This window comes from Pseudorasbora parva, chromosome 10 (genome assembly GCF_024679245.1).
Source record: "Pseudorasbora parva isolate DD20220531a chromosome 10, ASM2467924v1, whole genome shotgun sequence".
Lineage (NCBI taxonomy): Eukaryota > Metazoa > Chordata > Actinopteri > Cypriniformes > Gobionidae > Pseudorasbora > Pseudorasbora parva.
The window spans coordinates 19,565,411-19,593,334 of record NC_090181.1 but is presented as its reverse complement, the minus strand read 5'-3'; the positions used below and the strand labels follow the sequence as shown (position 1 = coordinate 19,593,334).

At 35.4% G+C, this 27,924-nt stretch overlaps 1 protein-coding gene and 1 long non-coding RNA gene across 5 annotated transcripts in view; both read left to right on the top strand.

The window, feature by feature from the left end:
* slc24a4a (solute carrier family 24 member 4a) overlaps positions 1-27,878 on the top strand; it is a 64,961-nt gene extending 37,083 nt beyond the window's left edge. For 2 of the 4 annotated variants that reach the window (XM_067455421.1, XM_067455420.1), the window contains 15 exons: positions 11,697-11,773; positions 12,902-12,976; positions 13,721-13,805; positions 13,890-13,993; positions 15,553-15,627; positions 17,016-17,041; positions 17,128-17,181; positions 17,519-17,664; positions 19,299-19,468; positions 20,615-20,762; positions 21,817-21,983; positions 23,313-23,427; positions 23,517-23,629; positions 23,724-23,789; positions 24,398-27,878. In XM_067455421.1, coding sequence (XP_067311522.1) covers positions 11,697-11,773; positions 12,902-12,976; positions 13,721-13,805; positions 13,890-13,993; positions 15,553-15,627; positions 17,016-17,041; positions 17,128-17,181; positions 17,519-17,664; positions 19,299-19,468; positions 20,615-20,762; positions 21,817-21,983; positions 23,313-23,427; positions 23,517-23,629; positions 23,724-23,789; positions 24,398-24,544 — 1,568 coding nt within the window. In that variant the 3' untranslated portion in view covers positions 24,545-27,878. The remainder of the gene's footprint in view (positions 1-11,696; positions 11,774-12,901; positions 12,977-13,720; positions 13,806-13,889; positions 13,994-15,552; positions 15,628-17,015; positions 17,042-17,127; positions 17,182-17,518; positions 17,665-19,298; positions 19,469-20,614; positions 20,763-21,816; positions 21,984-23,312; positions 23,428-23,516; positions 23,630-23,723; positions 23,790-24,397) is intronic. The other 2 variants (XM_067455422.1, XM_067455423.1) reach the window with 2 other exon arrangements.
* Positions 5,704-7,567, top strand: LOC137090634 (uncharacterized). Its single transcript, XR_010907927.1, has 4 exons — positions 5,704-6,157; positions 6,646-6,957; positions 7,113-7,189; positions 7,475-7,567. It is a non-coding gene; the product is annotated as an uncharacterized lncRNA (long non-coding RNA).
* Positions 27,879-27,924: the final 46 nt, after the last annotated feature.

The window sequence follows — 27,924 nt, the reverse complement described above, 5'->3', positions numbered from 1 at the left end:
TGTGAGGAGCTAGTCCTGCCATGTGTGTTCACATCAGGACAGACGTTGATGGAAAAGGTCATCAGATGACGGGAGACAGTAAAGCACATACTGTTTCCCTCTACCTGAGATGCTTCTCCACCGTAGCTCATTCTATAAGCTGCTCATATAGCCGATACAAACCCAAAGCACATACGTACATGCTTGTACTGTATATTGTTCACTGTTTGTTTGGAGACCCAGACAAAGCCTTTACCTGAAAGCATTGTCATGATGTCCGCAGAGTAGAGAGTTGTTTTTTAATGGTACCATTATAAATAATTGATGCAGCATGTCAGAGCTCCTAAGGACTTTAATGGATTTACCTGCACGAGATTGCGATGCTTCGCACAAGTGTATCAACCTGGAGAAGAACAACTTCCACTGTCAACAAACAGCAGGTCCTGCTGAATATTATATGAAGTCCCATCCTGCAGAAGTAGCACCTCTGGAAAATAGTAGCCGTTTCATGCGTGTCACTGTCAAGCAAGCATGTTTGAACTTCTGTTTGCAATATTTGATGAGCTCTATGTAGCTTGATTGTTTATAAGCCAGAGTTAAATTTGTTTATCATGGAAAGCAATTATGCTTCTGAAGTTTGAGTTGTCCCAATTGATGCAGTATGCACAGTATAAGTAAAACTGTATTAATTTTATCTGGGTAACTTATGTATTTTTTGTCTGTACAATGAGTCATTGAGGTGCAATCTTTTAGACCCTATTGACCATTGGGTGAGAAGTTTCAAAAGATTCTGTGCAAATTTTGCTTGATGGATGAAATGGTAATATTACTGAAAGTCCTATATATAATAGGCTTGTTTAAGACGGGACCCATGCCATATCTAGTGACCAGAAATGGAGATTATTGGTGAGCTATTGGATTTGGATCCACCTATTGCTGGCTTCATTTCCACCTAGTGTGCTCTAGCAACTGCTTAGCAACACCGGGCAACCACTCACAACACCGTAGCATCATAGTGGTAACTTTTGCATGTGCACTTACAGGCCACTTTTTTTTGCGCAGCGTAAAAAAGAAAAGGAAAAAAAAAAGTTGCCAGCCACCCCCAGGGTTTTTGACTATTTTCACAAAAATGTAATGGCCCATAGAGTATTTTGTTTTATGAACATCTGAAAATGCAATATATAAATAAAGAGCTGACCACCACCTTTCAAACAAACAAAGTTATATTCTAGCTTCATGCATTCCTTTTTCATCAACCCTTGAATATGTTTGTTTCATAAAGCAAAAGCAACATTTTGAACAAAAAGCTAAGAAAGTCACGTTTTTGTGAAAGACTGTATCCAGATCAGATTCAGAGCGTTGATCAAACACTGATGGAGGAGATTGAGTCCATCACCACCCCTAATGCTTGCACAGTCCTAAAGCTCGCCCTGAGTACACATTTCATTCAGTGACATTAAATGGTTTTGATTTTTATGACGTTTAATGTTGTTGATCACGTTATTTTGCATATGCACCTGTTTACATACGATTACTTGTTTTACTGCGTCTTCCTCGTGTGTTTTGATCGGGAGATTCAGTACTCCTTTAGAAGATGTGTAATAGCGTCTGACAGTGAAAACACGGAAATCTGGAAAATTCAGTTTTTGGCCGAGAAGCGTTTTCTCACAAATAACAGAAAATTCTGTGTTTGGCGAGGAAAGAGTTAATATATAGAAAAGTCATTAAATCTCATGGAAAAACAAAAACTTTTCTATAAATTGTTACGAGTGTTCATTTTTAAAATCACTGAAACTGTCGGTCGGTTTTAGGGATGCTCATTTCGGTTAATTTTCCTGACCGACATTGGATGCTCATTAATCGACTATTAAACGTTAACTGATAAGATTATAATATTGAATTGGCATTACATAAAAATACTATTGATGAGTGTCTGTGAACCGTTAAATACTTTTTCACCTGTTTATTTTATTGTGCAAGCAGCAGAACGTACAGAACAGCTCAACATCAGAACCTAGATTCACATTAGAGTGCTGCATTTATGCTCAAGCCTGACGGGATTGACTTTACGTCGCTGGGGCCGGGCTTCGGACCTTTTTTAGGCTTCTCCTTCATTTTATATTTATTTTATTAATTAAAAGAAACGATGTGCTGCGCTGGTGGAAACAACATGAGACCATAATAGCTTACGCGACTGTGAAGACATGGCTCGCACAGGGTTAAAGAGTCCGCACCAGCAGCGCACGTTTCTTCAGCTGCTAGTTATGGCATTTTTACAACTGGTTCCTTCATTTATTTTCTCTGACCAGGTATCTATCTGATAGCAAAATGACTAGGAGTAGGCCTAAATACATTCCGAGATTCTTTCGAGACATATTTAATTCCGATTACTCAAACCAATTCAGAAGGTGGTATGAAAGCGTTTCAGACAAAACCAGACAAGTGTAAATGTATCTGGTTGTTTAAACCACATGTGTAAATCTTACTCCTAGCAAATGGTTAAAAAAATAAACGTGTGAGCGTGTTATGTCGTAGTCAGATAAATATGATGGTGCTGCAACATGCATCACTGCAAATGAGTAAAGCAAGCCAACGCAATGGCTGTAAATGAAACTTAGATGCTCAAAAGCACAATCTTCAATAAAAATTAATAAACGATCTTATCAGTGCTTAGGTCGCTCTCTCTCATATGGCGGTTTTTGAATTTGAAATGAGCTGCTGAATAAAATGCATCTTGAATCTTTTGCTTTCGTTGCTGTGAATAAAAGTTAAATATAGCCGTACCGTGGGAATTGAAGATCTGATTTATAGGCTATTCATTTTGCAGAGAGGTGTAAGGTAGACAAACTGCATGTTCTTTTTTGTATTGTTTTGCTCGTTTCGTTTGCGAGCAGCGTTGCAAGCAGCATCAGCCTGCCTCAGCTAGTCAAAAATGTCTTTTTACTGTGGAGGTAATATAGTAGGCTAAATTAACTAACATTGTGATGCTTGAAGTATTATATCTATGGATTTTATTATAGGCATGATTTGAGAGGCTAAATTATTTAAACGCGTGGTTAACTTGCTGCTGGCCGCTTGGTCATCATTTTTAAAAAAATTAACTTTTAATTTAACAAAAAAAAATTTGCTCTAAAAATGTTTCTAAATTAATTTGACAAAGAAACTAAACAAAATATAGCTACTTTGACATTAAAAACAAAACTGAACTATTTTGACACTATTGAATGGCTGCAACAATGTAAGCCCCACCCCCCACCCCCCAAAAAAAACCCGCGCTTCATTTTGCGCAATATGTCTGTTGGCATGTGTGGTTTGTCGCATGTGTCGACGCGCCCCGTGAGTAAAAACAAAACCTTTAAACCGTTTAACTGATAATGTTAAGTAGTGTTAATCAGTCAAAATTCTTAATATTGGTTAACGGTTAAATGGTCAATATGAGCATCCTTATTCAGTTTAATATGGTGCTTTTTAATGAGTAGAATATTTACATTTTCACCTGTAAAAAGTAAAATTTTATCTGGATCTCAATTCATGCTCAGTGCTTTTACTGTCAAATTTTCAATAAATAAACATGTAATAGTATTAGTAAACTCACTTAATGCAAAAAAAAAAAAAGTAATTTTATGATTAAATTACCTTTTATTAAACATCCCCCAGTGTAAGAATCTGTAGAACTTATCGGTACTGGTGTTACTGCTCCCAAATGTTAGTCTGGAGCCTTGGCTCTGAATGTCACACAATGGAGTGTGTATGTGTAATGGAAGGCTGTGCATAATACTCTGTATGTCTGCATGTGCTCTGTGGGTTTTCTCAAGAGACGACCTTGAGGGTGTCCTCTCCTTCTTGTGATATGGGAGGGGCAAACTGTGGGAAGGGAAATGTAATCAGGGCACCAATGACACTTCCACTTGATGAATAATATGTTGGGATTTTTCTCAATCCTTTAGATAACGACAATGGAAGCAATGATGGTGCTTGTGATAAAACATCACGCCGCTATTGCTGTCATTTATGATAGATTACCTCTTAACGGGTTGAGCTATTAGTTCTACGAGTGTTTTAATGAGCTCTTCAGACTAAAAAATGAGTTGGCAGTTGAAGATTTAAGCCGTTTTTGATCCATTTACAGAAGATGCTTTCATTGCTGGTGTCTGCTTTGAAAGATAATATGGGTGGAAAACCCTGTCTTACATTTTAAAGCAGGTCCCGAGCCATAGGACCCAGATTATCATGGAGACTTGTCATCCCCAAGAACCACTCATGTTGAAAATGTTGTTTGAGCAACATTTATAATGATTTTTTTTTAATAGCATTGTTTAGAATTACATTTATTTTTAATAAAATTAAGGTTTATAAAAGAAATGTCCATATAATAGGCCTCATTCATGAAACTTTAGTAAGGAATAAATTTAGAGTAATTTGCTCCAAATGGATCTTCCCGATAACTCCTCGGGATTCACAAAAGCTTTGTAAACCTCAGATTTGGTAGTTAAATGTGTGTATGCCCTTGTGAAAAAGAAGTGTGCTTAATTGTATTGAAAGTGTATTTTTTGTGCACTTAATATATTTAAAGTATATTTTTTAAAAACTGCACTTGTAGATAATATGATATAATTAAAATTAAGTGCCACTTAAGTGTACTTAAAGAGAATACACTTTAATGACAATATTTCTAAACACACTTAAGTACACTTTTTTAAAATTCACTTTGTAATAATATCTAATTAATTTGTATTTTTAAAAAGTACACTTTCATGACAATATTTCTAAACACACTTTAGTACACTTATAATAAGTGTACTTTGTAATAATATATAATTAATTTGTACTTTAAAAAAGTACACTTTCATGACGATACTTATAAACACACTTTAGTGCACTTTTAATCAGTGCACTTTATAATAATATATAATTAATTTGTACTTTAAAAAGTACACTTTCATGACAATATTTATAAACACACTTTAGTACACTTATAATAAGTGTACTTTGTAATAATATATAATTAATTTGTACTTTAAAAAAGTACACTTTCATGACAATATTTATAAACACACTTTAGTACACTTATAATAAGTGCGCTTTGTAATAATATATAATTAATTTGTACTTTAAAAAAGTACACTTTCATGACAATATTTATAAACACACTTTAGTACACTTTTAATAAGTGCACTTTGTAATAATATATAATTAATTTGTACTTTTAAAAAGTACACTTTCATGACAATATTTATAAACACACTTTAGTACACTTTTAATAAGTGCACTTTGTAATAATATATAATTAATTTTCACTTAAAGAAAGTACACTTGTATGACAATATTTATAAACACACTTAAGTGCGCTTTTTAAAAATGCACCTTGTAATAATGTCTACACCTAAATTTACTTAAACCATTTTAATTATGAGTTTGTTTCATAAAGTACACTTATTTTACTAATGACAAAGCACATGGAAAATAAATGCTTTTTTAAAAAAAAATTAGTTGTCCAAATTTACATTGGTTAATGTATTTTTCTTCAAAATTTAACTCGCTTACACTCCAGTACAACATACTGTTGAAATGTTATAACTAGCTCCTATGAACTCAACTACAAGTGTCAGTTTTCTACATAATTTGACATTGTCAATCTTTATGAGAGGAGTTGTCTAATGTACTGTAGGCTACTTTACATCTGTGTACAGAATACTTTCAATATTATGTTGTTGTATGGCGATTAAACACACATTTAATTGCATTAATTGCAAGAAAAAGTTGAACAAATCTAAACCAAATTAATTTGCATTAAAATTCAGTTAAAATAGGCTACATTTAATTTTAATCAGACTCTAAACATGATTGACTTTTAGTTAGGTGAATGAGTCAAGTTCTCTGAAATACAGTCCAACTACACAGTGTGTTAGAACAACCTGAACAGAAATGGATAATTAATAAGTGATTTATAATCAACATTTAATGCACGAAATATCTTATTTTATATTTATACTTAATATTTCAATGCGCATGCGCCAAAAATACTACGTCATGATTTTGAAAAATGCGCGGTCCGCCATGATTGCGTCATCGCGATGCGTGAGGGAAATGAAGCTGAAGAGAGCAGACAACAGAGGGGCGAACCGTTTGGATCATTACAGATGAAATGAGACGTTATATGCTACAAATAACGAGTCAAGTAAGTATATCTTGATATAAGCTCTCTTGATTTTACATTTTCACCGTAACATGGTAGCTCTCTATTATGGTGTAGTTATTTAGTTTAATCGCAGATAGGATAGACGCACTATGGACTCGGGAGGTGAATTAACGTTAATCATGTTTCCTATGTATTTATTGTATTATTCATATTCATGTAACTTATCTAAGATTGCATTATAATAATTTCTTAAATCGGAATGTGATCGCCGGTGTGGGCATGTTCAATGAATTTGCCTGCTGTAAATACAATATTTGAATCGAACTCCTACTTTTTAAATGGACAGAAGACATTTAACGTTATATACATTTATTCCATATATTAACTTAACGTATAACAACATCCAGTAATGAAATAATGATTTTAATATGTTCTTTTCTTTTTGCATTTGGAGAGTAAGATGTTAAAGTACTATTTGTGTTTTTAATATTTTGTGCTTATTTTATTTTTTTATTTTTATTTTGTAGGATCAATACAGATGTGTTATTGGAGATCCAGTGCAAGCTGTGTGGAATCACAGAGCCATCTTGATGAGGTCAAGTTAATGTTAATTATGAATTTATGCCCAGCCATGACACAAGCTAAAACATTGCTATCAAGTCTTTAGCTTTTAAATGCTTTGCATCTTGTCCATTTGTAAGTAATACATTCCCACTTGTGCATTTACAGATCCCCTAATCATTATATATTTTACAGGCCACACACCCAAAGGAATGGAGCCGCAGCATTGCTGTGCCAGGCGTGGTAAATACAGGAACATCCTTCATGGAGATGGTGCGGTAAGCTGAAACTTGCAAGGCAAGATGAGGAAAAATGCAAGAATACTTTTCTCAATTTACATTGGTCTTGGGTTATTTATCTATATTTAAGTTATGTTTAATTCCCTGTAAAGTAGGAATAAAAATCATTATTAAAATGTTCTCTATTTTTAAAGTCCAGTGTCAGTGAAGATGATGTGCTCAGTGGGATACGTGAAGGAACCTCTCCAATCATTCTACCCTGACGACTGAGGTAATTCATCACATAGGGGATGCAGTTGTGGTCAAAAGCTTACACACACCGTGCAGAATAAACTGCTTCATCAGGGCAGTACTAGATAAAAAAGAGACAACATGCTCATTTTTATGATCCCTCTTATGGCTATTTCTTTTTTTTCTTCTTTTTTTCATACAGATACTGCTGTGTGAATATAAACTGTACATCTATCGTTTTAATTTAATTGAGCCAATTATAATAATGGATAGATCTGTTGTATAAACAAGTTTTTTCTTTGCGTTTTCTTTTTCTTTCCTCAAGGTATATTTTTTTGCTTTCCTGCCTCTTTGGAACATGTCCATTCACATCTACTGCGGAGAGATGGTGCACCAGTTTCCTACTGATGGAGAGCTTCTCGGACATTGACATAAACAGCACTTTCCAAACAACTTGAAAATAGTTGGTGACAAACAATTTTGTGTGCCTTTGGAGTTCTTCAGTTTTTTTTTGTTTTTTTTTCATTCACTGTAATGCTGGAATAAGATTTTAGAATAAACCTTTTGGTCCTAATTTTGGTGCTAGTAAAGGTTTAAGAGCTTATAAGTTCAGTAACACTTTACAATAAGATCTAATTTGTTAACGTTATTTAATGAATTGACCAACATGATCTAACAGTGATTTCTTTTTATTTATTTATTTTATTTAATTTTTTACAGTGTTTATTAATAGTTGTTGACCTTGCTTAATAAATTATAGTTCAAAGCTAGTTAATTAAATTTATAGTCATTGTTCATGCAAGTTAACAATGCATTAAATAATTAACATATACACCTTTTGATTTTAAGATTGCATTAATAATAGGGGTGTAACAGTACACAAAGCTGACAGTTCGGGGAGGAACACTAAATATAAAAATGCTTTCTTTTTTTTTTATTGGTTTACTGAACAAATTGTAATTGTCCTAAACTAAAGGTTTCTTAAAGAATTAAAAATATAATATAAAAAATATCTCTACTAATTATTATTATTATTACCTTTATTTAACCAGGAGAAAAACTCACTGAGATTAAAATGTCCTGTCCTGGCCAAGATAGGCAGCTGTGTTTGCATGTACAGTTATACATAAAAAGTCACATAAAAAACATAAAACATACAACCAGTCAAAAACAATTACACACCATTAATTTACTCTCAAAATGATGTAGTCAAATTTTAAAATGACTAAATGTCACCAGATCTTTTAGCTTCAACTCAGTCTGGAGCAAATTCCAATCTGAGGCTGCGACATATTTGAAGGACGTTTTACCAAGCTTAACTCTAACAAAGGGCACACAAAGATTATAATTTGATTCAGAATGTAATATATAATTGCCTTGTTGTTTCTGTTTAATCAAACGACAAAGAATGTTGTGTGAGGTAATTTTCTGTGATGGGTAGATTTAGGTACCTTTGAATGAGGGAGATATATAATAATGCATATAATTACATATAATTGCATATAATCCTCATTGTCCTCCAGACTCTTTCTAAATGAATTTGTGTTTGTGTAAATAGTTTTTTGGGTTTTTCTTGGGCATCAAAAAAAAGTTTTTTTTGTATATTTGTTTTACAGATTGTTTTGTCAATAAATGTAGAGGATTTAAATTTGGATGTGTTTATTATACGAAATTGCAGCTGTATTATTTGAAAAATTTAATTATGAATGTATTTCATTATATTAGAGTGTACATGTAAATTACGTTAAGGTATATTTTAGTTCATATTAATTGCTTGTTTTTAAGACAGTAGAATGGATGTCAGTACATTGAGCAGTGCACTTTAATTACAATTTTAATACACTAGATGTGATTATGAAAGTACATATAAAGTTGTATTTAAGTACCACTTAAGTTGTTCCAAAAAATCACTCTTAATTGCAACTTATTGTATTTTATTTCAACTTAATATATGATAAATTTGAAATCAATTACATATAATGTGTGTTAAGTACACCGAAAACATTGCATTTAATTCACACTTAAGTGTATATTTAGCTGACATTAAAGTATGCTTTAGTTCACATTAATTGCTTGTCAGTACATTGAGCAGTGCACTTTAATTACAATTTTAATACACTAGAAGTGATTATGAAAGTACATATAAAGTTGTATTTAAGTACCACTTAAGTTGTTCCAAAAAATCACTCTTAATTGCAACTTATTGTATTTTATTTCAACTTAATATGTGATAAATTTGAAATCAATTACATATAATGTGTGTTAAGTACACCGAAAACATTGCATTTAATTCACACTTAAGTGTATATTTAGCTGACATTAAAGTATGTTTTAGTTCACATTAATTGCTTGTCAGTACATTGAGCAGTGCACTTTAATTACAATTTTAATACACTAGATGTGATTATGAAAGTACATATAAAGTTGTATTTAAGTACCACTTAAGTTGTTCCAAAAAATCACTCTTAATTGCAACTTATTGTATTTTATTTCAACTTAATTTGTGATAAATTTGAAATCAATTACATATAATGTGTGTTAAGTACACCGAAAACATTGCATTTAATTCACACTTAAGTGTATATTTAGCTGACATTAAAGTATGTTTTAGTTCACATTAATTGCTTGTCAGTACATTGAGCAGTGCACTTTAATTACAATTTTAATACACTAGATGTGATTATGAAAGTACATATAAAGTTGTATTTAAGTACCACTTAAGTTGTTCCAAAAAATCACTCTTAATTGCAACTTATTGTATTTTATTTCAACTTAATTTGTGATAAATTTGAAATCAATTACATATAATGTGTGTTAAGTACACCGAAAACATTGCATTTAATTGCACAATTAAGTGTATTTAGTATAAGTATATTATCTGTGTAATAAGTACACTTTATAAAAGTACACTAAAGTGCACTTTTTTTTCACAAGGGTGTTAATGAATTCCAATCATTCGTAAATAGGTTTTGTGTGCATGCTCATTCACAACGTGCATAATCCCCATCCATGATGGCTACAAATCCACCCAGAATATTCTAGCTACTGCTTAGCAGTATCCAGCACCAGCAACCACTCTCAACACCGTAGCATCATGGGAGCAGCTTATGGTGTGGTTGTCCCCACAAGTAGAACAAAAGTACTGAAGAGATTTCATTAGCTTTAGAGGGGCAGATGACTGTATAGATTATGGCATGATGTTGCTTTTATGATGCGAGTTGGTGTGGCTCTGACAGGGAGCATCTTGTGCCATTGGGGATTATTTGACCTTCAGGGCTGCCTGGGTCACAAACAGGGCTGCCATGACAGAATGTACTGACATGTGACCTACCCAGCCATGTGTTTGCAGGGCTTTGACGTTTAGTGATTTTGCTGTAACAGGCCGTGGAGGCATATAAACCAGATTTAAAGGAATGTCCTGGGTTCATTACAGATTTGAGCTCTAACAACTGCATTTGTAGCATAATGTTGATTATCACAGAAAAGGATTTTTTGCATTTTTATGTTTGGGACAAAAGCAAAGGGAGGAGTCTATCACAATGTAAATATGCAGATCCAGGCAATAAACAGTCATTTAAAGTTTAAGAAGTATAGCCATAATGCTTAAACCTTGCGTTATTGTTAGGCTAATGTGGTAAATGATTGCTTATATTTGTCTGTTATAGTGGAACTTTCTTCATTTGACACACTTTTACTTTAGACAAATTTTACTGCTAATGAAAGATGTCATGGGAAGTGGCCCCATTAAGCACATGTATTATATAACCCCCTTTATTTATTTGTTCTTGTTTAAACTTTGAATATTAACACAAGAAAAGCAGAAACTTCCCTGCAGATGTTTTTATAGGGCAAATGCCGTGTGTGTGTGTGTGTGTGTGTGTGTGTGTGTGTGTGTGTGTGTGTGTGTGTGTGTGTGTGTGTGTGTGTGTGTGTGTGTGTGTGTGTAAACAAGCTATGATATAAGTATAATGTTAATAAAATAATTCTACATATTCTACATGTCATTTATTTGGACATTTGAATGGTTTATTTTTGAGTGACTAGTTGCTTTAAAATTTTGCAGTTTCAGAAGCACTACAACCATAATATTTTGTCTGATATGAAAACTGGGTGTGTGGAATCAATATTGCTTTAACCTCGACCACCCAGATCCAAGAGTACTAGTTGTAGCAAGTGAGGCATCACTCTAGCAAAGCTCCATACTGGATGCACAACTGAATAGTCAATTTAAGCATACTATGTACTACTTGCATGCTGTCATGCATCAGTAATTTTCCTACTTCTAAATTGTGTGTGTGATGCAGTCCCCTGGACTGGTGGCCATATGTACTACATACAATGAATTTTTCTTGCAACAAGATTAAGTCTCTTGTCCCTGTAGGCATGATTTATATTCTGTTGCCCACACGTTCCAATCGTTCTTTGGAATCTTTCTTATGCAGATCTGGTTTTATGGACTGTACTGTCCAGGTTTTATCTGGATCATTTTCATGAAAAGTGACAACTTGGGCCAAAGTGACTTTTTTTCTTTCTCATTTCCAATACAGCCATCCATGAGTTCCCAAAGGATGTATTCACCAACAGACAGCGCACCCAAGGAGCTGTTCTGCTACATATATTTGCGGTAGGAGAACTTTTGTGTGTGCACGTCAATCAACATCTAGCCTTGCTCACCAGTAGACCTTGTCATCCTGGATAAATGGTGCATATCTGACAATTTTATGACAATTATAAATAGTTTGTCAGCTCTGGTCTTTATTTGTTACTGGTTGTGAGTTTGCCACGGAGCTCACAGCACTAAGGCCACCCTGGCAACAACTGCTTAAAGAACAGAGGCCGCATTCTCAAAACATTTTATCCCTGCACGGAGTTATCCTAAATAGCAGTTAAAGTTTTAGTTAAGAGTTTTCTTTTAACCTATTCACAAAGCTGCTGAGACCAACTTTTACTAAGGAATAAAGAGAAGGCTAAGAGTAAGGTCAGGGTTGAACTCGTTGCTATGGATAGTCACTTTTCAACTGTCGGGCTGAACGGTTCTCATTGTGGAACCATTAAATTCCAAGCTGCTCCACGGCAGCTGGTATGGTTAGGGTTTCATTTTCCACTGTGGGGCTGATAGCAGCCGCTCTTTGGAATGTCATACTTTGGATCAGTTGTTGCCTTGGTAATGCAAGAGTTTACAGAGGATGATCAGATATTTCTTTTAATTTTATTATTCGTTTGTTTGTCACTCAAATGGAGTGCTTGGCTACAAATAAACCGGTAGCCAGGCAGCAGACAATTGACCAATTCGAAATTGCGACTGCACTTCATGGATTCTACTAGCACGATTCAGGCTAGACAACTATGCTGAGAAACCGTGCCGCGTCGTCCTAGGCTCAAGTGGAAACACAACTAGATACGTTCCTTACCGTTCTAAGAACTGTTCGGCTTAATGGTGGAAAGTGGCTGATGTCATCACACTAACTATGGTCACAGTGATTGGCTGATGGGGAGGAGTCTCTGTCAGGGATAGATATATTGTAGAACATATGTTGCCAAATTCGAATAACGATTTTGAAATAAATTATGCCATATTCAAATAAAGATTTTAAAAAGTAGGCTAAGTGTCACTAATAAAACAAGTATGTTCAGCTAATTATCACCCTCTCAGCATTTCAGTGGCAACCAATGGGTTGTATGCAACCAATGCATTGATTTGGACCTTAAACCCATTGAAGGATTTACTGTTGTTTTTTGCTTCCCATTTCAGGCTTTATATATGTTTCTGGCCCTTGCTATTGTCTGTGACGACTACTTTGTGACCTCTCTAGAGAAGATCTGTGAGGTGAGTGTACAGTGGTAACCATGAACTTCTTCCTGTTCTTCTAAACCCAAAATTCCCCACACCATCCTATAATGCTGAATACTAGATCTTGTAAATAATACTAATATGCAACTCCTATTAGGTATAGTTCAGGATAGTTGGTTTGTTTTCATTTTAGATCAATTGTTTAAAAGATGGTGCTGTAAAGGGGATTACATTAGATATGTAATCAACTTCTCAAAGAATGTTTTTGCATTGACTGTGTGCTGTGCTTTCGACATCAAAGCAGCATTGTTTTATTTTATTTTTTGAGATTGTCAAATTACACTACATTTATTGTGTAGAAATATATCTAGCATGATCCTAAAACCAGCCTAATTATACATTGTTCCTTAAAAGAATAGTTTACTCAAAAAAAGAAAACTGTACCATTTTATTTAATCCCTTCATGTAGTTTGGAACCTGTTATTTTTGTGGTGGAACGGTCATTTTTTTAAAGAATTTTTATGAAGATCTTTTCATTACAATGACTGTGAATGTTACACTTTGAGGAGCAAAAAACACAACATGTATTTTTACTCAGTAAGTGACAGCAAAGACTGACATTTTTTACATGTCTTTTGAACTTTTTATTAATCAACGAATATAATAATCTAATTTTAGAGTGAATGACTAGCAGATGACAGTAATGCACATCTCTTGAGTCGTTTTAGACATTTTAATTATGGCCTTCGCATGAATGTGTATGTTCCTCCCATCCATTAGAAACTACACCTGAGTGAAGATGTAGCAGGAGCGACCTTCATGGCAGCTGGAAGCTCCGCCCCAGAGCTGTTTGCCTCTATAATTGGTGAGCCACATGTACAGGTGCTTGTATTTGCATTAGTCATGTGTCAACAGATGCTGTGAATTAGAACCTTCTTGTTTTCTGCAGGTGTTTTTATTACACATGGAGATGTGGGGGTGGGTACCATAGTGGGCTCAGCTGTGTTCAACATCCTGTGCATCATCGGCGTGTGTGGGATATTTGCAGGGCAGGTGAGCAGCTCTCTGAGTTCTCTATTACAGCTTGCCTCCTTCGGAGCGGCTGCCACTCTTGACCTTTTCATGTTTTCATCTGAACATTGTGAATTACTATGCAGGCTTGCTTTTTTTCTTTTTCTTTCGCATTCTCATTTTAAACTGATTTATTTTTAAACATTCGCCTTTCAAAAATTCCAATGTAAGAGTTTGACCACAATAAATACAGGATTTGCAGACACATACTGTAGTGAGGTCTAAGAAAGACCTTTTTAAAGTACGCTGCTGTTGTTGTTATTTCTTCTTCTCAAGAACAAATATGATCAACTGGCTGTTAGTTATGCAACTGGCCCTTGCTGGTTTACAGACAGGGCTTAGACTAAGCCAGGGCTAGGTCTCATTTCAATAAGGGTATATAAGTAGCTTTTATAAACATGCCATGAAAAAATAATAATACTATGCGCATCTTGAGACAAAACAATGGCACTGACATATTTTAAGATATGTCAGTTCAAGTTGCTTTCAGTTAAAACCGCTCAAACATGCATTTTAGTCTGTGACTAGTCTGAAGCCTGGTCTTTGAAACCAGTGGCCTGTTGCACAAAGCTGGTTTCACTTGCTACCCAGGTAAGTTCAAGATTAGTTTGAGCAAACTATGGTTTTTCAGACTCAAGAAGGTGGATTGGTTTTTATCAGTGTTCATCACCATGGTAACTTACACTACACTGCTAACCTGCTCTGGAGCAGGTTTTATTCTGGGTTAGAGATCGCAAACCCAAACTGGACCAATCAGCTGCAAGTAAAGGCGCAATAAAGCCACACCCCCTGTATCTCTCGTTCCAAATTTGCAGTTTATAGTGAAAAAAACATTTGCTCATCAAAATTGCTCATCCTTTGGCGCTAATTATTATATTTTTATAATACGAATTACTTTTAATTATTATAATATATTAATATAATTATCATATTAATTGTGAAGTATATATAATATAAATGCATGAAACATGCATTCATAATTATTTTAAACAACGTGTATTCATTTGAGCTCTTTGTGAACCTATACTAATTAGGCAAATTCTTTGATTCACGTCATGCATTGATATAGTCAGATATTCTTTAAGCTGCCTTCTCGTCTTTCGTTTATTCCTGCTTTGTAAACTCATTTAATTTCATGATAATTTTCAAAACAATCTCTCAATCTTTAGAAGAGAAGTGAATCAAATGGACTCTGTGATTGGCTGTTTGCCGCACGTGTCACACTTTCAGGTGCACGCGCTTCAGAGTTAATCGAAGCACGTTTAACTCTTGATTAAACCTGAGTTAACAGAGAAAGTTTATACCAAGCTTTGAGAAACGGTTAAACTTGATCTAAACCAGGTTGAATTTATCTGGATTTGTCAACTATAAACCTACTCTGAAACTGAGTTTGTTCAGCTAGTTTCATGCAACAGGCCTCTGGTGTAAAACATTTTGTTGTTGCTTGTGGAAGACTTGAGTAAAGTAGACCTGACACTTAAAAGAAAGAATAGTTGATTTTGTTGACTTCTGTTTACAAAGCTCTTATCTTTTCCAACTAGGTTGTTTATCTCACCAAGTATGCTGTGTTCAGAGACTCGATCTACTACATTTTTTCTGTGGTTGCCCTTATTGCAGTAAGTGTCATCAATCTAATGAGAGCTGGCAATAAAGTGATACAATAGAGTAGGTTCTGGTAAAGATCCCATTAACTTTTTCCCTAGAGAAACTGATAATTAGCAATGATGCATAAAACTTTCAGGAGGCATGCAGTATATGCTCTGAGATTGTTAAACAGTGGTTTAGAAGCTTTTCTGAAGAAAAATTGTCTTTCTAAATGGGCCAGTAGCCACTCAGAACACCCAAATCATTTTCTGTGGCATCTTGTGGAAGTTCTAAGATGCTTTTTACCCGAAAATGAAAATTGACATAATTTACTCACCCTAAAGTTGTTCCAAACCTGCTGGCATGTCTTTGTTCTGCTGTACACAAAAAAAACGATATTTGGAAGAATGTGTAATCAGTCAGATCTCTGCTCACATCTCTCTGACTACCATAGTATTTTTGTTTTCCCCTACTATGGTTGTCAATAGGGGCCGAGATCTGCTTGGTTACAAAAAAAATCCAAGTATCTTTAGATATCAAATATCACATTGATACAGGTTTGAAACAACATGGGTATTGTTCATGAGTACATGGGTGTGTAAATGTACAATACATTTTTGGGTGAACTATCCCTTTAAGCATGTAATTGGAAATTACAGCAAAAGATTTCAACAGTGATGACAAAGCATTGGGAATTAAATGATGTTTTGTATATATATTATGTATGTATATGTGTGTGTGTATATTTTTATATGTGTGTGTGTATATATATATATATATATATATATATATATATATATATATATATATATATATATATATATATATATATATATATATATATATCAAATCAGTAACTACAATTACTATAGCTATATATATATATATATTTTGTAGTTACTGATTTGATTGCAGTGCCCTTATAAAAGACTTGGGGTGGACTCACAACCTGAACCATGCCCAAGCACGTTTGACCCCCAATATCTGGTTTGTTTGACTAGTGTAATCGCTCCAACTTTTTTATATATATATATATATATATATATATATATATATATATATATATATATATATATATATATATATATATATATATATATATATATATATATATATATATATATATATATATATATTGGTGTACAGATAAGTCCTAAATAATGAGTACTGCAACATAGAAATAAAAAAGAGTTTTCATGGTGACATTAAGTACACGTATATAAAAACAAAAATGTATCTTTGTTTACTTTTTTTGTAATGTTCATTTTGGGGTTGGTTAGTTTGGAGCTAATCTTTATTGACATTTATTTTTTCCTAATATCTGCGAAGGAAATACAGGAACAAATTACTTACAGAAAATGTGCACTGAATTCTGCTGCCATGCCATGAATATTAACAGACTTTGCATTTTTTTCCCCAGTTTATTTATGATGACAAGATTTTGTGGTAAGTAAACCTCAGTCTTAGTATACCTTATCTTGCCTGGTTGAAGGCAGAGATCTGATTGGCTGTCCCCTCCTCTGTCTCTGCAGGTGGGAGAGTCTGGTACTGATTATCATGTATCTTGGCTACATCATCATCATGAAGTGAGTCCTCCATTTTGTATGCTCGTTTAGACATATGATTCTTTATTTTATCAATACAACCCTTTAGCTTTCAAGCTTTTTTTAATTATTTAGAATTGTTGCATTAATATTTAACTATTAGGGAAGTATTTACACTGTGGTAAATACAATTAAGGTATTGAATCCTTCATTTTACTATCGATATACTGACTGACATGCTGCTTACATGCTTGTAAAATCCATTTTTTTTAATAAGATTGGGAATTCTGTGTGAGGGGCAAAAGATTCCCTCATGCAGATATTGCTATGGTTCAAGTTGGTCATTCACCATATTGACACAGCTTTTTTTTAATTTTAGGTTTAACACTAGTATACATAACTTCTTTGTGGGGAAGGAAGACAAGGGTGTCGGCAATGGTAACACAGTGGTCAGCGAGATGGAAGATGGTAATGAATGTTATGGGCAGTTTTGGGATGATGCATCATGGCCGTTACTCAGCCCAGGTAAGGGTAATTAGACAGGCTTCCTCATGGGATAGCAACTAACCCTCTGCTGCTTGCAACAAAGTGGGATCTTGTCCTCTTTAAATTAATTTCATTCTACTATCTATGTGTCTTCTGTTTGTAAAACCTACGCCAACAGCACTTACTGAATGCGTAGCCATCTGACATCTCTTATAAAAGGCTGACACTTTGCTTTCTTGCTAAATAACCGCGTCCGCTTTCTGTTTCAGAGCGTGGTGTCCTGTAGTGCAGCTCTAACCGTTGTGCTGCGTGGCGGTCTGTCACCCCCCTGCTGAAGCCTGTCTGTTTAGCCTTACTAAATCTGCCCTGACACCTGTCTCATCCTGCAGTTTTGTGTGTGTGTGTGTTCATGTCTTACTCCCAGTACCAGTGATACACCCTTCCATTAATTTACAAAATGTATCTGCCACTGTGCCTGTTTGATAAGGTTTGTATTCATGTATTCTTTTGGTATCTTTTTCAAGATATCTTCCAAGGACAAAGGCAAGTGAAGTATAGATATGGTAAAGTCAACATTAAATCAGAATTGAGAATGTCCCTGATCTTGTGGACAATTTATCAGATTTATCAATCTTGGATCAAAATGTAATAGCTCTGCTTCCAAAATGACTTTCCTTTTTGAAGTGGTCATCTAGCCCTGTTTTTAACCCCTCCACTTTATCTGCCTGTCATTTTATAGATACCACTTTTCATACATATGCTTAGTTTTATGATCAAAGTGTTTATTGTGGTGGTAAAACATAATGCAGTCAATGGGTATTGAGAGATGTGCATACAATTATTTCTCAAAAGCCTGATGTCTCATATTTCATACTCTTATTTTGATAGTCAAGTACACCCTAATTGTTTGAGTCTAGTAATTGATAATCTTGAAAGTTATTCTTGAGTTTATTTTAAAAAAAAAAAATTTAAAAACACACCAAAATAAAATGTACAACGACCTGAAGGGGTACATTTTTCAAATTGTACTAAAGTAGGTTGTGTACAACAGACCTTCATTCAGAGGCATTAGAAGTTTCTGTATCCAATGATGCAGTAGGCTTGATAGTGTTCAATATCACAGTTATCGTCAATACCGATATATTGTGACGCTCTAACAACAATAATGATTCAGTGGCATGAGTTTGGGGCAGTGCTATATCCGTTTGGCCAAAGAATGGGAATTTTCTTTGTAAGAATATTCCTTTTAATTGATGAATGTCTTTGGTTAGTGTGTTTGTCTATATGTTGTTGATTGTGTATTGGCAGTAAATCTGGAGGATGGCTAAGAATTTCATTTTATGTCAGTGTTCTGTGTGTTGATGGTTTCTGACAGTATCTTGAGGGGCTCAGAGGTGGGCCTACGGTCTAGCCCAGCAGGAATCAGTCTCACTGACAGACAGGACTTTAGATTGAAAATTGTGACAACTGTTTTCTTTTTTTCTATTGAGTGTTTGTGTCTATGGTCCTGCTGGTTTCGGTGCACCGTTGTTGTATGGATGTATTTATTTTTTGGTCTCTCAGGGCAGGTTTGACAGGTGTGTGTTTGTGTGAGGGAAATAATGTACATGCTGTGTGGCATGAATACCATGTGAAGGTGCACTTAAGAACCATTTTTTCTTTCATATCCGCAGTAAAGCCCAGTAAAACATACACTAGGGGCTCTGTTGTGATGGTGGACGAGATGATAAATTCCAGCCCTCCACATTATCGGTTCCCTGAGGCTGGCCTCAGGGTCATGATCACCAACCACTTTGGTCCTAAGACACGTCTGCGCATGGCAAGCCGACTTATCATCAATGAGGTAAGAAAATACACCTGCTGAGTGATTACCTCTAAGCTAAAAATCCACAAAAAACTGTGGGTTATGGTGATTTTTAACATGGTAATTGAAATTGCCCATTTAAAAGGATTATTCGCTCTAAAATGTACTCATCCTCATGATGTTCAGAACCTGTATTACATTTGTCTGGAACACAAAAGAAATGTGTGGATTTTTTTCTTTCTTTCCTTTCCTCCATACAATGAAAGCCCCATTGACCTGAATTATTATATGGACAAAAACAGTTCTTCAAGATCTCTACTTTTGTGTTTCAGAGCAAAAAGAAAGTTAAACAGGCTTAGAACACAGTGGAACACATATATACAATACATTCAATTTGTGATGGATAAAAGTAAGGCCATCTTATTGTTCCTTTTTCAGGCTTTTTATTTATTTATTATTTTTTTTTTGCATCTTTTTGCTTGGAAAATGTCACAAAACATTAAAATGGTTTGTGAATGCTGATTCATCTTGAATTCAAATGTTAGTCAGTTGGAAAAGTAGATGTATTCAGCTATTTTATAATTGCTTCAAATGCAGCTCATCCTGTCAAAAATAAGTCTGCATTACCCGGTTTATAATGGTGTATTTAACACTGGCAACCCAGAGATTTGATTATAAACCGGAGTTCTGAATATCTTATGCACAAGTCTTTGTTAGTTAACGCTGCACTGTGGAGTTCTCATCAGGTAGCCCACTTCTGGGTGTGAGGCTGATTAAACTCTTTCTATAAATATCCACATGCTGGCATTCAAAGAATTGTGTTAGAAATTCGAACCCCTGTTACAAAGACTGCTGAGGAATTTGATGGAGACATGTCAGCTAGTTAAGAAAGAAATGAGCCTGGGAATGTTCATAAACTGATCATGGATGAACATTATGGACACCGAAGGTTGTCAGTCTTGTCAGTATAACATTTTAAGGGGCAGATCACCAAGAAATGAAAAAATAAATGTTTTACTTTTACTTTAAAAATATTTACCTTCATGTTGTTTCTAGAAAAATGGCATCATTCTAGCTGGGAATAACCATTCCTAAAAAAAAAAAGTATCTAAATTGTAAAGTGTTGTATTGAGGAAGTGGATAAAAGGGAACTTTTGAAGCAGTTTTTGCTCTTTATACACGCAGCAGCAGCGACTGGTGAAGACTGCCAATGGGGTGGACGCAGTGCTGGTAGCTGATAAGAAAGTTGACACCTTGGAAAATGGCAACGTAGCGGAGGACAAACTCGCTGAGGAGCCGGAGAGTGAGATGTCATCTCCTTTCAGCTTGCCTGGTGAGGCTAACACGTTGGATCTTTAACTGCATGTGATTGCATCTAAAATCATATGTATACTTATTCACATAGTTCGTATTCTGTGCCTTTACCAGCAAGGTTCCTATGGTGATTTAAAAAAAAAAAAAAATCTTAATATGGTGTTTTTATCATGGAAAACTTTAAACCGTATCACTTTACATTAGGTATCATGAATTAACTATGAATGGCAGTTATTAATATAGGATAATGTTTATTGTTAAACTAAATCTTATTGATAAGTTTTACCTACATTTTGGAAATAATAATACAATTTAAAAAGTCATGGAAATAATAATTTTATTTTCAAATATACTGCGATTTATTGCTTCCTTGCTGACCCCAAACTTTTCATTGGAAATGTACACACACGCATACGAAGTGAGTTTTTCCCCACAAATTAATCAAGCAACAGTTTTCAACATTGATAATAAGAAAAAATTATTTTTTTTAGCACCAAATTTCTAAAATAACCATATTAGAATGTGACACTGAAAACTGGAGAAATGGCTGCTGAACATTTAAATTTTCATTTCACAGCATTACTATTGTTACATGTATACACATACTGACTCAACTTACACTAAACTAATATTTTTCACTTTTGCTGGGAGCAAACTCTGGGAATGAGAAAGTGGAAAAACTAATTATTGGAAAACTGAACTTCTATTATCTTTTAGTTATGAGTTTATCATTTTATCATCGATTTATCATCGGCCACATTCACAGTATATTTTAGTTTGTGTTTGGTGCATTGTGAATGTACCTGGTACATTAAGAACACTGAATTGACTAAACAATGCACAGAGTTTTACTCTGTGTGTGAGCTCAATTGTGAGAGAATCACATGACAAAGGATCTTTTGTTATTTTGTTGATTATGACTTTTGACTTGTTTCTTGTGAGCTGTGTTTTCATCTGTTATGTGCTGTGTCTCCCATCTAGTGAACTCGTAAGTCACCATAAATAAAAGGACAGGAAGGTCAAATAATTGCCATAAAACAAACAGCTTTTTGGTGATGTTCTGTACCATGTAGGTGGCACTTTGGATAAAGTGAAGTTTTTCATTTGCTGGCCTATTCTGGTGTTGCTGTACTTCACCGTGCCCAACTGTGCCAAGCCGCGGTGGGAGTTCTGCTTCATGCTGTCTTTCTTCCTCTCAACACTGTGGATAGCGGTCTTCTCCTACATAATGGTGTGGATGGTGAGTTCCTTTGTGTATGTAAGCATCCATATTTGGATATTCAAACAATGAATTGTTAATGCAGAATATTTAAAATCTTAACACATCAGAATCAGAAAGAGCTTTATTACCACTTCCAGTGCACGTATATAAATAAGAAATATATGAATAAAATGTAATACTAAAAAATAGACTCATTTAGGTTTAGTCAAAAAAAACGCATTTCCAGATTAGAATATATTTACAGTATTATGAATGAATATTAACTGATGAATAAATATCAACAGTTTCCACAAATATTGCACTAAGCAACAGGGTAGTGCACTTTCAGGCATATGCTTTGGGAGGCATTTACCTGTTTAAGCGCGGTTCCTGTGCCTAGATGTTCTAGCGCCCAATGATTATGAAGATGGCAATAGTTCAAACAGGTTGGCACCAAGGTGACTGGTGTCTGTGGTGCTTTTATCTGCCCTCTTTCTCATTCTGGAAGAGTACAGGCCCTGGGGCGTGTGGTGGGGGCTATAATCTTCTTAACCTGTCCTTTGTAGTCTTATGTTTAGTAGCTGAACCAAACCAGAGTTATAAAAGTGCATAGAACAGACTCGATGGCTGATTAGAACTGTGTCAGCAGCTCCTGTGGCAGGTTGAACTTCCTCAACTCATGACGATGATCAGGCATTGATGGTATTTAAGGCCAAATTGAAGTCCACAAATAAGATCATTGCATAAGTCCCAGGTCAGTTCAGCTACTAAATAAGTCATAAAAAGACTACAAATGACAGTCCGGACTGCTGAGAGGATTATTGGTGCCCCCTGCCCAATCCTCCAGGGCCTGTACTCTTGAGTAAGAGAGAGGGCAGGTAAAGTCATCACAGGCTCCACTCTCCCTGGCCACTACCTGTTTGAACGATTTTCATTTTGGTGCATCCCTAAGCGTCACAGAAAATGATGTATTATGTTATAGTCTGTGTGATCTCACCCAGACCAGTGGCAGCAGCTTAAAAAAAATCCAATCTCATGAAGTTAACTAACCACATAACATACTATATTATAGCTGTATTACTGCTATGTGGACATTTACTTTGATAAAACAGAATACTTCCTAAATTTTAACATTGAAACATTTTCTGTAAAGCTGCTTTGAAACTGTGAAAATCGTTATACAAACAAACAGGAATTGAATATGCATTAACTTTGACTCTGTTCTAATATTTTGTCCTAATATTTTTTTGGCCGCCTTTTGAGTTTTGGCTTATTTTAGGTATTGCTGCTTGCAGGCATGTTACGTCACTATTCCTTATAGGCATCTGCATTTCTTTGAGGCTCATTCATGTGGGTTGCTGTGTGCAGGTCACAATCGTTGGATACACACTTGGAATCCCAGATGTCATTATGGGTATAACTTTTCTGGCTGCTGGCACCAGTGTTCCCGACTGCATAGCTAGTCTTATTGTCGCACGACAAGGTAGATTTTCTGGGTTTTCTTACCTTTTACTTATCTTTAATCTGTGTTGAGCTTACTTTCCAGTGCTGGATTTGTGTCTGTGTGCTCAGGCCTGGGGGACATGGCTGTCTCGAACACGATTGGCAGCAATGTCTTTGATATTCTGGTCGGGCTCGGCGTTCCCTGGGGCATCCAGACAATGGCTGTCAACTATGGCTCTGTGGTATCTGTCTTTGTCACTCCTCAAACATGCACATGCACTCACATTCTCCCACAAAGACTGTAAAATTATGTTTTATTTTTTGTGTTCTGTTAAGGTTCAAATCAACAGTAGAGGATTGGTTTACTCTGTTGTCCTGCTGTTGGGCTCAGTTGCTTTAACCGTGAGTAAATGTGAAGAAAAATTCACCTCACAAAAACACTACATGGCCAAAAGTGTGGACACTGCCTAATTACAACGAACACATAAGTTCTTTTAAAAGGCTGGATATTTAAAATGTGTATATAAATCTTTCTGCACATTTTAAATGATGCAGAGCAGTGTTTCAGATAGATTCAAACAGCTAAATCATTTTTTAACTGACTTCTAAGATTGCTTTTGGGAATCAAGCTACACTGTACTGCATTTACTGCAGGGTCCCAACAAGTGGTTGCCCAATATTACATTTTACAGATAACAATATCTGTTCCCTCAGCTCAGTTTTTTTTCTCTCCATGGTATTTTTTTTTTTAAATATGCATGTCTAATGAATGGTGCAGGTCTGTGTTTTATTGGTTGTCTCCCCACAGCATCATTTTGTGGGGCTTTGCAAACCTGTATTTGTTAATCTCCTTGTTATAGTAGTTATAGTTATAGTAGTCAAATGAACTTTACATGTGTTTTTTAAAAGCCCTACTTGATTACAGTTCTGCTCCAGCATGACACCTTTTAGGTGGTATATAAGATGTTTTGCTCTGACTTTTTACTCCAATTTTGTTTCTCCACCTTCAGGTGTTGGGGATCCATGTGAACAGGTGGAGGTTGGACTTTAAGCTTGGCGTGTACGTGCTTGTTCTGTATGTCATCTTCCTCTGCTTTTCCGTCATGATCGAATACAACGTCTTTACGTTTGTCAACCTGCCCATGTGCCAGGATTAACTGTAAGCCAGAAGATTTTTAATGGCTTTGAACCAAAATACCTCCAGGATAGACCTGCAACCAAAATCACCAATGATTCTGCTGTTTCCTCTGTTTAATCTCCTTACTGAGTCATACTGTTGAAGAAAACCACTGTCTCCCACTTCACATTCACACCACTGTGGTTCAGAGTGAAAAACTGCATTTTGCAGAAGACTGATTCTCTTCATCAGTTCCAGGAAATGAAATTCTCCTTGGCAGCTCTTTATAACTAAATATTCTTCCACTTCTGAACCTTGGACAATCACAATGCCGCCCATAATTGTCTTTACTGGATTTTTCAGAGCAGGAGGGTTCAAACTGTACACTTTTATCCAAAATTAAACTCGCACAGCAATGACAAAGAATGCTGCTCATTCCTGTATGCATTAGCAATCTACATTTTCTAATTTCTGTCTTCCCTTGAGGCACTCTGACATGAACATGAACATGATGCACTTTATATGTGGCATAAAACATCTATAACACATTAATTTATTTCCTCCAGTACGGAAAAATGAAAGTATGTCCTTGATGTGGTGCAATAAAAAGATGGAACTGACATGAAATCACTACCCTCGGGCAGGAAAGTGATTCTCGCAGCTCGTTACACGCAAGAAAACTCTTGAAAATATGACGCGTAACAGATGTGATGCATTTTCTGTTATGGATCATGCAGCAGGGGGCTAGATGTTATGGAATCCTTATGAGCTGGACAATGTATTTCCTGCTGTGAGCTTGCGGCAGGTGCCCAACGGAGAGGTCAGTGAGGGGGACCGGTGTCTGATGCACTGAAACAGAAGCTCTACAGTTAGATACGTTTTGGTTTCCCCTTTATCATTCCAGGCCTGCATTAGTGAATGGAACCAATCGTAAAGCACACATCAAAAGCTGCTCCTCACCTCCCGTTCAGACCAGAGCAGACGACCCTCAGGACCGTGCTTTGAGACTGGCAACTGTGACTGCTTTAATATTTCGTACACATACTGATGACATCACAGACATCCTGGATTTTGCAAACACGCTATAAATTGACGCGTTTGTTGTTTATATGTAAATATAACATCACTGATCCTGTTTGAACTAGTGCTTCCTTACAGATATGGGGGGGGGGGGTGTATTTACATACGTGACTGAAGCGGCCACTTTTTCTTTATTTCCAATGCACCCGTACTTCCCTCTCTGGATCTTTATTACCGTTTGTCCGTAATGCATGGTTTGACACAAAGAAGCCATTTCAAAAGCAGGCCAAAAGCTTTGTGAGCTCACTGTCAATGTCCCTATAAGGATGAATCTCAAGAAAATGTGCCCAGGTCATATTTCACCCTAAAATCAAAAGGAAAAACATAAATTATATTGTGCAATAAGTAAAGTTTTAGGACCGTTAAAATCATTAGAACATTTATTTTCATGGCAGTTGCATACATTTTCAATCCTAAATTCTCATTTGATGTAATACATCTGGACTTTATACTGTAATAGTTTTAATATTTAAATGGGCATACATTAAAAACAGTTACCATACAAATGACCATGAGTTATTAAATACTTAAGTATTTTAAATGCTTTTTTGCATTATGGTAAAACAATCTCATTACGGTAATGGGAATGAAGTTTTATTATTGTAATCTTTTTGGTAATTGTAATGTTTTTGCATTGCTGTAATATTTTTTTGCATTGCAGTAATTTATTGTGAGATGGAGAATCCATGAAGTTTGAGACTGGGCATAATTACTATTACATTGATTTAAAAAAAAATATTTAATTTGAGTGTTTTTCCACTAAGGTATTACGAATAGTTTTGTTTACGTTAAATGGTAATGAAAATGTTAAGGTTTTTTTTGCATTTATATCAAGATTTTTTCGGTTTGAGGTAGAACACATCACAAAACAAAACGAATGGTCCTTAAGATAGACTTGCTTTTCTTTGAGCATAAAATAATTTATTTCTTCCAGTTTTGGCGTGAAATGTTACCTGAACGTGTTCTCGACAGGTTTCCTGAGATTTGCCCATACATGGCAGCTACCGGACCCCTATTCACTCAGCTGCTAGTGGGCTCAGGGGATCTGAACTTGAGCGTCTTTGTGTCTTTTGTCAGTCGTAGAACCTGTCGTTGTCCAGTGCTAGGAGGTGCTGTTGTCTGTGCAGAAAGACAGGTGTTGCAGTATTTGATGTACTCATTATATATGATATATGCAATCTCAGTTGGTGAGGGCTGAGTACGGGGATTATATTTTCATAGATGAGCCATGTTTGTGAGAGCTGCTGAAATCGCCCACCGCTGTTATACGAGCATGCAGATTCTGTCATCTAATCTGACATCACACAATTGCCATTCTGTAGAATGTCGACTTTAGTTTATTGTGGCTGTGCTGTGCGGAATGACGGTGTTGTCGTGATGATTCTCTTTTCTTTCGTCTTTGTTCTGTGGTGTTTTTCAGTGATCTGTACGATTACATTATTCAGCTGAAATAGATACACCATATGTATAATGTTGAGGGAGCATTTAAAGCTTCTTCCTATTCCTGGTCACCATGTTATATAGGCCTAGTCAAGACTTTTCTAGCATTAAATGGTGCCAGGTTTTCTATTCTGTTTATTTCACTCCTAGTTGTTTTGGGGAGTTCTCTTTTGCTAGTGCAATAAACAGTGCATTCATCTACTAGATTTATTTGAATTTACACTTTAGATACTTGTCAGCACACTATACTTTACTATTGACTATGTTGCAGATAATTTGTGCCATGCTTGATGTAAGTGCTACCATTTGAACTGAGAATAGATTTTTTTTTTTGGACATTTGTATTTTATGAATCTCGGATCTCGGGTGGTTTGATTTAATGTTTCATCTGGTCACTTCAGATGGAATGTCTCTTGCCAGTTGTATAGCACTCTCACATGAATAGTCTTATGCACTCTCTCCATATGCCTCTTCAGAGGACATAAACTTAAAAGAAAATGCTTCAAATGACTCTGTCAGGCATGAATATGCACACGAGTATGAGAATTTCTCATGCCGTCTTTTTGATTAATTAAACACACATGCACAGATACAAGAGCAACTGCTTCACGAGTGACCTGTGACCACTGTGAGTGGAACGGCATATAAGAAACCTTCTGTAAGGTACAGATTTAATGATTTTCAACATAAGACGTTGGTGTGTAACTTGAATGTATTGTCTTGCAAGCAATGGATGTATCCAACCAATGCATTTTACTGTAAAGCAATAATCTAAAAAGAATATGAACGACGATATATGAATCATACGAGTATTGTATGAAGAAAACAATTAAATTATACAGTTTATAAATGTTTCTTGGGTGTCTGTCTTGCTTTTTGTCATTGAATGAGTGTTTAGCG